The 13,552-nt window shown below is 35.5% G+C and overlaps 1 protein-coding gene across 1 annotated transcript; it reads right to left on the bottom strand.

The window, feature by feature from the left end:
- Positions 1 to 5,546, bottom strand: LOC101255372 (protein NEN1). The gene is made up of 6 exons (XM_004252179.5): positions 5,094 to 5,546; positions 4,842 to 4,999; positions 4,012 to 4,058; positions 2,675 to 2,738; positions 731 to 1,467; positions 1 to 422 (listed from the first exon to the last, which is right to left on the bottom strand). Exons 1-6 carry the CDS (start codon positions 5,407 to 5,409, stop codon positions 161 to 163), a joined length of 1,584 nt encoding a protein of 527 aa, XP_004252227.1. The 5' UTR covers positions 5,410 to 5,546; the 3' UTR covers positions 1 to 160.
- Positions 5,547 to 13,552: the final 8,006 nt, after the last annotated feature.

Below are 13,552 nucleotides of genomic sequence, written 5' to 3'. Positions count from 1 at the left end.
TGTATAAAAGTCATTCAACTTATATTAAGTGGATGAACCACCCAAATTATTACATTAGAGTAAACAATTTGAATAGCATTCTTGTCACTGTACAGGATACTCCCATGTTCTTAGTAAAGAACTAGGTTAGACAATAGAAGCAAATTGTACAACTATTATGTTATTTTGATGGACAAGTCACTTTATCTATAAGGGAGGAATGAACAATCAATTTTTTAGCCACCAGCCGGATGCCTGCAATCTGTTGATAGTCGTATGAATCCACCAAGAAGTATGCATCTAACAGAGTCCCTGGAGTAATCAGGGAATCCAGTTCTGTCACATCAAACCTACTGAACATAAGCTTCTGTGTTGCAGAAGACTCTTTCTGGTATATCTCTGTTACCCAGCGGGAGATATTACCATCTATAACAGTTGGTAAACTGCAAGTTCAAATACACTATTATATTAGTTGAAATTAAACTATGTAAAGCCTGAACTAGCCATGAGCTAAAAGCTCATCTATAACTTGTGTTGTGCATCAGGTTGGAAAATCTGAAGGAAGACTAGCATATACAGAAGCAGACTAGCCTCACATTACATAGCATAATGGAAAACGAATATTTGATCTCATAAGCATTAAGAATATACCAGAAAAAAAAAAGGTAAAATCTCTCCTGGTTTCTAATAACAGGAAAATTAAGCAGGTTTCACTTATCTAGGGAAGGAAGAAAGGAAGATCAGAACTTACTTTAAACGAACGGTAGGGCAGTTCATAAAGCCAGGTTTTCTGTTTACTAAAGGCCTCCATTCTGACATGCTACCTGAATCCTCGTTCAACTTCTGAGCGAGATTATCAATTGCATCCAAAAGTTGGCACAACTCTGATGATGTATCAACCACAAAACTCAACCGTGGCCGACCAGCATAATTGACAAACTTTGTGCTAATTCCGAACCGCACCTTCAGGAATTTAGAGCAAACTTGCAACTCAGTATTGTTGTGCAAGATTTGTATCTTCGGCATTCCACGATGTATGGGGGAAAGAATTGAGGAGACAGAAGAAATTGAAATTTTATTTGGTTCTAAGAAGTCTGTGAAGCCAATGTAACCCTCTGTTGCAATTGATGCAGAAAAATCTTGAGAACATGAAGCAGGTTCTTCTTCCATTGCATCTAATTGAATGGATTCCCTTACTTCTGCACTGAATTGGACCAAGTTAAAAGGGTCAGGCCTCGAGGAATTTGTTTCAATAAGATCTGGTACCTCCTCCATATTTCTGCTCACAAGCGGAAGTATTGGATTGTCTGATTCTATGTAAGCTTCTGCAACAGATTTCATAGGACGTCCTGTCTTGACACTTGATGAAGGTGTATCTATACTCAAGCCCATCCCCTCCGAATTAGTATTTCCATTAGCACGACTTCTTATGGCAGCATTAGGAGACACCCAACTGTTATTGGTTAATACGTCAGGCAGGCTAGATTCCTGCAAGTACGACAATTTAGCTATTCAACCCATGGCAAAGTTTAATAGTCTGTTCTGATCAAAAGAATTTTTAGAAATGATAGTGAACTGTTAATATATATATCCTCGTAAGATGTGGTAACATGGCCTTGTAGTTCTTGATTGCAGTGTCAACTGCCACATCTAAGAGCTTAATTGTAGGGGAAGTGACATTTTTATCATTTATTTTAGACATTCAAAATGCTCCTTGTATGCGGCTTGATTCTTTTTATTGAACTAAGCATGTGAAAATATTATTTTGTAGATAATTTGAACTCCAGATCTGATACTATTTCGAACAGTGCAAATAATGAAAAGTTTAAGCTGTTAGCAAGATGAATCTTCCATTTTTGCTTCTTATCAGGTACAATTCAAGTACTTTCTTGATCAGTTCTTAAGCTTCACAATTGATTCAACATTTTAGTTTATTGGTGTCAGTCAAGAACTAGCATGTCCACAAGATGAAAGTAGCGAAAAACAAGGATGTTGAGATGGATATTTGAGCATACTTGGTAAGATTAAGAACAAAGATATTCGAGAAAAGGTAGAGTGACCTCCATGGTGGACAAGATGAGGGAGACAAACCTGAGATAGTTCGTGCATGTGAAGAGGAGTGGCATAGATATGCTACCGAGGAGTAGACGGTTATTTAATATTTCTTATTTTTATACTAAATACTACTTTACTTTTAAAAAAATGATCGCTTCTATTCTGTGAAGCGACCCCTCGTCGCTTTTTTCTGCTTCTCGCTTCCCAAAACACTGGGCTAACCAAGTATAAGGTTATAAGAAGGGAAGGTATACCAATCTCATGATTTATGAGTTTGATTTCTAGCCTTTCAGGTGTTAGGTGTGCATGCAACTTGGATTTCATTGATCATAGCAAACATTCTACAATTTGACAGACATGGAAAGAAATTAGAGTAGTAATATACTTTCTTTATTATTGTTGCACCGTAATATCTCAACATATATGCATATGATTGTCATTCTCAAAACAAAAATTGGCATGATTGTATGGACAAATAGGATAAAAGAAAATACTGCAATGAAAAGAAAAACCAAAAGCATGTCAAATTGGTTCTGCTGTACAGTTTATCTACGATTTGCAAATTTTGAGAATAATTGTTAACATTAGCAAACCTAGACTCGAAGAACTAAAATCTAAAGTATAACACTGAACAACTTACCAAAAACAAGACAGTTGCACAGTGCTTTAGTACTTCGAAATTCATTCGGACATCATCCAAACTTCTGAAAAGTAAAACATCAACCTTGAGACAATGAAAAATATTCCAAACCTTGCAGTTCACACTGCACGGGCCAAAACCATCTAAATCATCTACAAATAGCACAGATTGTGTTTCCTATTGGAAAAGATTAGAAACACACCTCTGGGTTATTTGACAGTTAACTACAATCAAAATCTGTTGAAATTACCAAGAGTGAACATCCACACATACCAGGGCCTTAAAGCCACTAAATAAGAAAAATCTAATACTGTGGAACTGTTACGTCAAGAATTAATTAAACGAGATAAAAGACATGAACCAAACAACGCAAACATATACACTTTTGCTTATCGAGTCATATTGAGCAAGACACCAAACTGGCTGAAAAGTTCCAAGTAAATACAATAATACCATATCCCATATCTTGGTCCCCCTTCAGATGTTTACTAGATAAAACGGGCATGGTCCACAAGGATACTTCATTCTGATAGAAAGAAGTTCCAATAGCATATAATATAGTTAAGTTAATGGATTATTTAATTACAAGCTGAAATAAAGGTAGTCCGGTGAACAAATCATCCCGGTCTAGCAGTAAGCAGGGTGCGGAGAATGGCCATAGCCAAGGGATACTTCTTCTGTATTTGCCTAAGCTGTTTCTTTCACTTTATTTATATACGAACCGCTTCTATTGCATATAATATAGTTGGTACCCTTAGGTATTCCACACTATTTAATTTTTCTTTTATTTTTATATTGGTTGTTTAATATAACCATGTTGATAAATACATGGATATCTATTTCCTTTTTTGATGACCTAAATGGGTGTTCATATTTTTTTAACAATTTCAATTATTCTGGAGAGTAGTCGCTATATTCAATATTCTCGAAACAAAATGCAATATAGATTAATATTATGATTTGCTACATCGGAGTATTTTAGTTGATTGTATCTTATTTGACATTTTTAGAAGACGCTAACCGATCGAACAAATGAGAAGTTCATTAAAACCTCATTTGTTTGCACTTAATGGACGCTTGAATCTGAATTGTTCAAACATCAGACCATTAAGTGCATTTGCTTTCATTCAGATTTAAGCACTTAATTGGTTTGAATACGTCTTAATCATTAAGATCTAGAAAAGAATCTTAATATCATTAAAAGGTAATCTTGTGTGGAAAATATATACACCATCAGGCTAAGCATGCGCATGATGAGAATAGCTAAAGAGCATTAGCCTTTGGTTGCAACAATAGAACAAGGAAATGTGTTTTAAGAAAGGATAAAACATTGTTACCTATGTGTTTGCTCTCCAAGGCCAAAATATGTAGCAAGAGAGGCCATCTGCAAACAGAATGCAACCAAATCATCATTTGATGTTTTAAACATTACAATTGATATCACTTCACTTGTACCCTGTGACATTTCGTGGTGGTACACAAGACCTCCCCAACTGTAAAAAGGATTGCAATAGCCTCCCCCTATTAGCAGAATTGGCCTATCTACTCTTTACAAATACTCTCAAATGCTTATGTATGTAAATATCAACATATTAAATTACAAATAGATCTGAAAGAGGAAACATTTATACACATCTCTTTCACATCAAACCAGACGTTTTTTTCATATATGCTGGTTGATTCTATGAAAAAGGAAGATAACTATTTTGTTTGAGTTTCCTGCTTCTTCAAATAAAGGTAAAAAAAAAAAGCATACAAAAATGAAGACACAGCATGAAAAATTTGCAGTCCTGGTGACTGGAGAGTTCGTCTTCTAATATTGGCATAAGAACCCATCGACCAGATTACAACACAAATAGAAACCCTTTCTCAAGTAAACATTTGTCCGTACAGAAGTAGCACGAATAAAAAAGGTAATATTATAAAAAGAAATGTTCTAACATAAATAGAAACCAATATTAGAAGGCTGATTCTATTGATCTTGACAATCAATAAATTCGTGTCAAACTGTGTTGCTTAGCGTATGTACACAATTGACTTAGGTTCGGGAAATTTGAGTACTCCGTAGTGTTCCCCAAATGAAGGCAAAAAACTAACACTTGTCTAACAAGTGAGAACTCTTAAAATTAAGTTAGTTGCCTACATTTTGATGAAGAAGAGGCTATACCTTCATGTTACCAGCTCTCTTTCCAAATTTTTCAGTCAACAAAGTAAGTGTATCAATTGTCCCCTTAGATTCTGGTGCAGGCCTGTTAATTCCAGCAAATGCCTCCCGAATCCTTGGACAATCAAATTTCAGTATATTGTGGCCCGCCCATATCCTCCCTACACAAACAACATAGCAAGCATATATATAAAATAAACGTAAAATCAGTCAATTCCTCATAAAGCAAATAATTATGAAGAGATAATAAATAACCATGGAGAACATCAAAGACTTTATCGGCGATATCAGCAAATGAAGGGGCAGAAGTGACAGCATCTCTGGTAATTCCATTGCAGCGAACAGAAAGGGTAGAAATTAGAGAGAGGTCAGAGGGTCGTACAAGGGTAGAGTAACTATGTTGTTCAACAAGTTTTCTTGGGCAAACAAGAATTGCCCCAAATTCCAAGAGTGCATATTTCTGTCCAGTTCGCGTTGGTATAGTTGTCTCCACGTCGAAAAACACTATCTCCGACCTATCTTCCCCACTTCCCATCGTCGTTTCTTGTGGAGTAGAGGGGCCGGCCTGCATATTTATATAGGGTTAGGGTATTGCTTCCGGTGGAGGGTTTTGTGTGCTGAAACGTGACAGTCAGGTTTTCCATTGTGCTTTACACAAGGACCAAGAAACTAATCACAATTGTTTCACCTCACACGCAATCAACATCCAAAAAAAAATATATTTTATCATTTTTATTACTCGCTTGCTTAATTTACCTGGAAAATAAAATCTCCATCTCAATTTATGTAATTTACTTTACTCTCAAAAAGAATGACAAGTAACGATTAATTGTAAAATATTTATTTTATTTTAAATAAAATGATTTACAATGACACAAAATTTTATCATTTCTTTTGAATCACAAGTTTTAAAAATTTTCATCTCTTTCTTAAATTCTGTAAGAAGTCAAACTACCTCACAAAAAATGAAACAGTAGAGAGTAATATAAGTAAAAAAGAAAATAAAATATGAAATTGAAATAATTTTCAAGTTAAAAAGTAAAAGAAAAAAGGGAGATCAAATTTTTATTTAAGTTATTATAAATATAAGCTCAGAATAATATAATATAATATAATATAATATAAAGAGAATAACACAAGATATAGAGATGAAGAAGATGACTTTTCTTCTTATTCAATTGTGCCTTACATGGAGAATGATATCTCTATTTATAAGTAGACAAATCACTTCAAATGTCACCTTCATGAATGTTAAATTAATAGATACATTGTTATTCCAAAAAGGTTCATATCACCTTGTAATACATGTTCATGATAAGGATAAGGCAGAAGTCATCGGTGACCCACTAAAATTGGCACAATCTTTCACTTATACACCTCAACTGAAGGATTTTCATTTTAGACACCTAACGTAGGGTCCCTATGTGTCACTTTAACACTTTTTGCACAAACATCTATAGACCATAAGCGCGTGCAACACAACCCGTTCTAGGTGAATTAACTTAACAATTTATATGATGCCAACTGTTAAACCTATTTACACGTAGTTTTTATTTAAAATATTAGAAAAATTAAATCGGATAAAAGACAAATAAAAAATCAAATCATATTTCCACTTCCTTCTTTCATCTTCCTTCATACGTTTCTCTTTCTTCTCCGATGAAAATCCTAGGTAAATGTCTCTTCCTTCACATGTATTGGTTTGTTTTTCCTTCAATTTGTTGATAGTAATAACCATTGTTGTATTTTATGTCATCATTTGTAGGTTTAAGATTGTATTGACGAGGTATCGGGCTGTGGATGTTAAGTTGACGAGGTATTGGGATGTCACCATTTTGTTGTCTACCTCTGTTTTTGCCTTTGTTTTCTTGAAGAAGGTGTATTTTGTTTTTGATTCTTCTTTATTTTCATTTTTAATTAAGGTTTTGGTCTAACTAGTGCTGATAAAATAAGGGGCTTTTTGCGTATTTCCTTTTGTTGTGGGTCGGTCTCCTTGTCGGAATATGAACAACTATATTTTTTAACATGTTTTCATTATGGGGGTATGTTGCTTCAAACCCTAAACCTACTTACCATCGAGAAGTAGATGTATATGGTGTCGTCGTAGATAAAGATCATTTTAGTCTTGTCGAGTTTCTTTCCTACACTAAAGACCTTGGGTATACAAATGTTAAGACATTTAACTATGAAGATGGTGATGAATTAGTTCAAGTTACTTATGATGCTTAACTGTTAGAATTTGTGAAAGACTTGGTAGATGGTGATGAGTTTCATGTGTATGTGGTTCACGAAGTTGATGAATTAGAAAAAGAATAACCTGCTCCATATTCTGTTTTAACATGGTCTGACCTTATTGATGAATCTGTGGGTATAAATGCTGAAGGGACTGTGGTAATTATTCAAATTTGAATGGAGGTGATACAAATCATAATGAAATTGAATCAAATCTATTTAGTAGTGACTTAGATGTAGATGATATTCCAGATGAAGATGATTCAGTTGTTGATGAAGAATTAAGATCTCTTAGGGTTGAAAGAAGGAACAAAGGAAATCCTAATCTTAGAGGAAATAAAGATATGAAGAAGAAAATAGTGATTGAAGAAGTACCAATAGGGAGGCAGGTGTGGACTGGGGTTTTGAAGATATTGGAGTAAATAAAAAGGATATATATGTTGGCAGATTGGGAGGAGATGAGAAGTACATTGATAGATCAAAATGTGATAGTGATGATAACACTGATATCCTAGATGCAGAAGCTGTTGGAGGTGTTGATCTACCACGCAAAAGAAAGAGAAAAAGGTCAGGTATGATGATAAATGTAGTGTTGCTATTTTTGTACTTGAAATAATTTTTTAGAATGCTAAGGAATTTAAAAATGCTTCAGTAAAATATATTGTTGAAAAAATTATCAGATTAAGTTAAGGCCGAATGAAGCTCAAAGAGTGAGAGCGAAATGTAAAATTCCAAGAAAAATGCAAATGGTTGTGTTATGGTGCTATTGATAGGGATTCTGGTAATTATATGACTAAGAATTACCTACCTATACACAAATGTTTACCATCTAATAAGAAAAAAATGTGCGCAACTAAGTTCCTATCAAGTAGATTCAAGGATGGAATAACTAAACAACCATCTTTGAGGGTTTGAAAAATACAAGAATTGTGAAGGGAGGAGTTAGGACTGCATGTGGGTAGAACAATTTGTTACAAGGCAAAGATGATGATTCTTAGAGAAAACATGGGTGACTGGAATATGAAATTTGAAAGGTTATTTGATTATGCTGAAGTTATAAAACAAACTTATCCTGATAATTTTGTTTGGTACGAATAGATAGAGAAACTGTACCACGAAAGAATTTGTTTGTGTACTTCTATGTATGTTTGGATGCATTGAAGAAGGGGTGTAAGGAAAGATGTAGAAGAATAATAGAATTTGATGGTTGTCTCTTAAAGGGTGCTTGTAAGGGTGAACTTCTTGTAGCAATTGGAGGGAATGGAAACAATCAAATGTTTCCTATAGTTGCGGAAAAGTAGACTAAACATAGTTGGACCTTCTTTATCAACTACTTGAAAGATGACCTGCAGCTGGGTACTGGACAGGGTCTTACAGTGATGTCAGATATGCAGAAGATAACTAATTGTCCATTACTTTCATAATTGTAGATATATAAAATGTATTTTTGATACACTCAAACTTACTTCTTATTTAAGAAGTAAAGCGGTCGTATCAAGTAAAGAACCCAACTAATGAGGTTAGGATCGTTCCCACGAGAAAAATAGTTCAGACTTAACTTCAATCTATTATTACTATTATTTAGTCAATTATTTCCTTAGAAAACAAAAACAATAAAATGGGTTTTTTTATTTCTAAATGAATGAAAATAACTAGCTAAATTAAAATAGACAACTAACAGATTCAAATGTTGGAGTTTAATCAATTAATAAAAGTAACTAGGGTTTATGTGTTCCCCACATGTTCTTAATTTGATAATTCTAACTATAAAAATTCTTTCCTAGTATCTTGCATGTAAAGTGATAAGTTATGTATTTCTAAATCTTTGGTCCGGCATCTAGAAAATTTCACTCCGCACCTTGGTCCGGCTATGTGTGTTGCTATACTAACCCTTACCTTTACCTCGTATTAAACATTGTATTCGATATTTGACTAAGTTATTACCTCTTACCAATCAATACTAGCCTATTAGATAGTATACACTAAATCTATGTTGATAATTCTTTTACTATTATCTACCTCCTTGGTCCGACAAGTCGCATTAAGGTGAGTTCTAACATTGGCCATCCGTTAAAAAGACTTCTAAACGAAAGAATTATCAATACATGCAAGGCACTATTCTAGAATTGTTATTTTAGTTAGGTTTTACCTCATTATTTGCCTGTGGTTTCCACAACCCGAATTATGGAGTTTAGTTACCCATAATCATAATCACAATATTCATATATATAATATAAGAAGTCTGCACTTACTTCAATGAGAAAGACTAAAGTCCAGAAATTTACTTGATTAATCGGCAAAATCACCAACAATCAAATCCACAGAAAAGTATAACAATCCAAAGTGTACTAATCAAAATAATCTCTTCACAAAAAATCTAACATAAAAGTGTCTAATAACCAAGAGTCTAACTATATGAGAGTCTAAATATAAGAGAGTCTAACCCCAAAAACGAGGTTTTTACAACTATTTATAAAAAACAAAAACCTAATAAAAGAAGGACTCTAATTTTAGGAAATCTATCAAAACGTGTCTGGGTCGACGGACCTCGCGATGGGTCGTCGTGGTCGCGACGGGCCTTCATGGACTCCGTCGTCCCATACTTTGCAAATTCTTCTGCTGCTCTCTTCATTACCCTCGGCGGAAGGTATGACAGATCGTCACAGGCATATCGGTCCATCGAGGGTCTTCGTTCCATAACACTTGAACTCTTGGAATTTGGGTACTGAGACACTTGAACCCCACACTTGGTCATACTTCCCCATCTTCCTTCAGCTTCACTACGATGCCATCTACGGACCTTCACAGGCACAACGGACCGTCACAAGCTCCGTAGGTGGTACTTTTCTGCATTTGTTGCTCAAAAACTTCCGCATTCATCTTTAGACAAATTTCCTGCAAATGAAGAGAAACTTACAATAAAATTAATACAACAAGGCTTTTGAACACACACTAAACTTAAGAAAAAAACATTAAAAATACCGTGAAACCACGGTATATCAACACCCTCAACATAAATTCGTTGTTTGTCCTCAAGCGACGCACTGTGACTCACTACAAAATCTTTGTACAATAGTATCCGTGTTTTATCTTTCACAATCATTTTGCTATCAATACCGATCAGTCTCATCATATTTATGCATGTTATTACTATTAGTCTTGAATTATGTTGAATCATACCATGACACAGACTCACCACACACTAACACCTATCCTCTTCAATTTCTCACCGAGGTGCTAATATTTTTGGTATTGCAACTAGTGTCCTCACTTCAAAACAACATCATCATTTTTCACACAATGATTTCAGTTTTAGTATAAGGATTACTTTTCAAAACTCACTCTCAGAACATATTCACAACTCATTCATACATATTGCCATAAGCTTGCCCTTATTTTCACTGCTTTAAGTTCGCTATACAACTTTTAGGATCACGATAGGACTATCTTAGCTTGTAACGTAGGCTTAGGGTCAGGTAGGGTATATTTAGGTATACTTTAGTGAATTTTTTCCCCCCTTGACATATTGACTAAACATACCTCTTTTCATCATTTTATTTCGCCCAATTTCTCATATTCTTTTCCCTTGCTATTTTCCCCTCTTTCTTGCTTATATAAGTGACTCTCTTCTTTTCTTGCTTGTATTTATTGTATATTTTTATTTTTTTTATTTTTTTATTTTACTTTTCTTTCAACTGGTTCTTGAGTCACTTTACATTTGTTCTTTCTCTCTCTTTGTTCTTTCAACCCCACTTTTTAGAGCATTCTTCAAAATAGTCACCCTCAACTCATGGCTTTGCCATGAGTCAAAGTACACAATACCCAACGTTGGGTCAGGTCCATGAAAGGGTTGTTTACTGCATTAGCCACCCTCAACTTATGCTTATGGCATAAGCTGAGGTGCACATGTCCAAGGAGGGACCGGGTCCAACACATTATTCCCAGAAAAGATCAGTTGGGGTGAAAAAGAAAGATCTAGTTTAAGCTCATATCATTTGAATCAAAGAGGGATTAATTTCATTCGGTTTTTTATTTAGGCTAAAAATTGTCTATATTGAACAAGGGCCTATGATCCTTTCCTAATTGTCTATTACAACTTACTTTTAGCAGGACTAAACAGGCAAGTTATAGCTCAATACAAATAATGGACTATTCAAATATTCCTCACACTCACTTGACATCTCATTACTCTACCAGATCATCAGACACCTAGTTCGAATTTGACTTATGGTCATACAGTGGTGTATCTCTATGTCATGCTTAGAGCCACACGTTTATCAATTACTATGACTAGTCATGCATCATTTTCATTTCATCGGGATGTAATTTTAGCTATCATGATTCAGAGTTAAACTATGTACACAATATATAGACATGACGGTTCAACAATAAAAAATAATCAGTCTCTTGGGAATAAAAACCACAGGTAAGAAAACCCCAAAAGAGGACAGTGAATTGGGCTACTCAGACTTCACCCTAGCACTCACTTTCAATTTACCCCCCCCCTCCACAACAAAAAGACATGCAATTGTCCCCAATGCATAAAAAAATTAAAATACGAGAGTGGTAGGTGAAGCAAACCTTGGGCGCAAAGCACCGACGATCAGCAAGTTGGTGGGTCCGGTTCCCCGGAACCCACTACCTCTATAATTTGGACACCCTCAGTAGTGTCCTTGATATACCGTGGTTTCACGGTATAATTAAAACTTTTTCCTTACGTTTAGTGTGTCCGAAAGTCTTTTTGTGCTAGTTTTTATATAATTTTCTCTTTGTTTTGCAGGATATCTGTCCAAAGCTGAATGCGGAGATTTTGAGCGAAGAAATGCAGAAGAGACCACCTACGGAGCTTATGACGGTCCGTCATGCTTGTGATGGTCCGTAGGTGGCAGTGTAGTGAAGCTGCTGAAGGAAGATGGGGAAGTCTGACCAAGTGTAGGGTTACGAAGCTTGTGACGGTCCGTCGTGGCTATGACGGTCCGTCCTACAGGTTCGTCATGAAGTTCAGAGAACTGATCCCAGTACTCAGATTCCAAGAGTTGAAGTGTTTTGAAACGAAGACCCTCGACAGACCGTTGTGCCTATGACGGTCCGTCATACTTGCCTTCGAGGGGAATGAAGAGAGCAGCAGAAGAAATTGCTCAAGTATGGGACGACGGAGTCCATGACGGTCCGTCGTGACCACGACGATCCGTCGCGTGGTCCGTCGACCCAGCCGCGTTTTGGCAGATTTCCAGCAAACAGAGTCCTTGTTTATTTAGGTTTTTATTTTTTATAAATAGTTCGAAAAACCTCGTTTTTGAGGTTAGACTCTTAGATTGTAAAATTCATTATTGGAAAACATTGTATTGTGAGATTCTTGATAATAATTAGACTTTGTGTATTAGTATTAGATTTTGAGATTCTTACAAGTGATTTTTGATGATTAATCAAGCAAACTTTTAGATTTTATTCTTTGTCATTGAAGTAAGTACATGAATTCTTATTTAATATATTTGAATATTGTGTTTATGGCTATGGGTAACTAAACTCCATAACTAGGGTTGTGGGAACCATAGGCAAATAATGAGATAAACTCTAACTAAAATAACAATTCTAGAGTAGTGTCTTGCATGTATTAATAATTCTTTCGTTTAGAAGTCTTTTTAACGGTTGGCCAACGTTAGAACTCGCCTTAATGCTACTTGCCGGACCAAGGAGGTAGAATAATAGGAAAATAATTATTAACATACATTTAGTGTATACTATCTAATAGGCTAGTATTGATTGGTACGAGGTAATAACTTAGTCAAATATCGAATACGATGCTTAATATGAGGTAAGGATAAGGGTTAGGATAGCAACACACGTAGCCGGACCAAGGTGCGGAGTGAGATTTTCTAGATGCCGGACCAAGGATTTAGAAATACATAAATTATCACTTTTCATGAAAGATACTAGGAAAGAATTGTTATAGTTAGAGTTATCAAGTTATGAACCTGTGGGGAACACGTAAAACCTAGTTACTTTGATTAATTGATTAAAACCCAACATTCAAAGTTGTTAAGTGTCTCATTCAAGTTTATTATTTATTTTCACTTATTTAGAGATAAAACCCCCCTTTTTATGTTTTTATTTTCTAAGGAAGTTATTGACCAAACGATAGTAATAATAGGTTGAAGTTAAGTCTAGACTAATTTCCTCGTGGGAACGGTCCCAACCTCACTAGTTGGGTTATTTACTTGACACAACCGCTTTACTTCTTATTTGAGAAGTAAGTTTGAGCGTATCAGTCCTCATCAGCAACAACACTATCAGCAGTGCCTCCCACTATCGCCACATCTGTGGACCTAGATGACCCAGCAGCTGACTCTATAGCCCTCATTCGACGCGCCTCCACCTCAGCAAGTGAGGCTCTCCTCGCAGCCTCCATCTCATGGCGCTCCTTCTTCCATGCTCTAGCCTCATCCTCCTCTCGACCCCTATGCCTATTGGCATGCTTTCGA

Source organism: Solanum lycopersicum, chromosome 12, assembly GCF_036512215.1.
Source record: "Solanum lycopersicum chromosome 12, SLM_r2.1".
Lineage (NCBI taxonomy): Eukaryota > Viridiplantae > Streptophyta > Magnoliopsida > Solanales > Solanaceae > Solanum > Solanum lycopersicum.
The sequence above is the reverse complement of the archived record's forward strand: the minus strand, read 5'-3'. Positions and strand labels throughout refer to the sequence as shown.

Coding starts and splice junctions, on each gene's coding strand:
- LOC101255372 (XM_004252179.5), bottom strand. CDS start 5,409: ATGCAGGCCGGCCCCTCTACTCCACAAGAAACGACGATGGGAAGTGGG. Junction 1,468..2,674: donor GTGCAACTGTCTTGTTTTTG/GTAAGTTGTTCA, acceptor TCGTACTTGCAG/GAATCTAGCCTGCCTGACGT. Junction 423..730: donor TGCCCTACCGTTCGTTTAAA/GTAAGTTCTGAT, acceptor TTGAACTTGCAG/TTTACCAACTGTTATAGATG.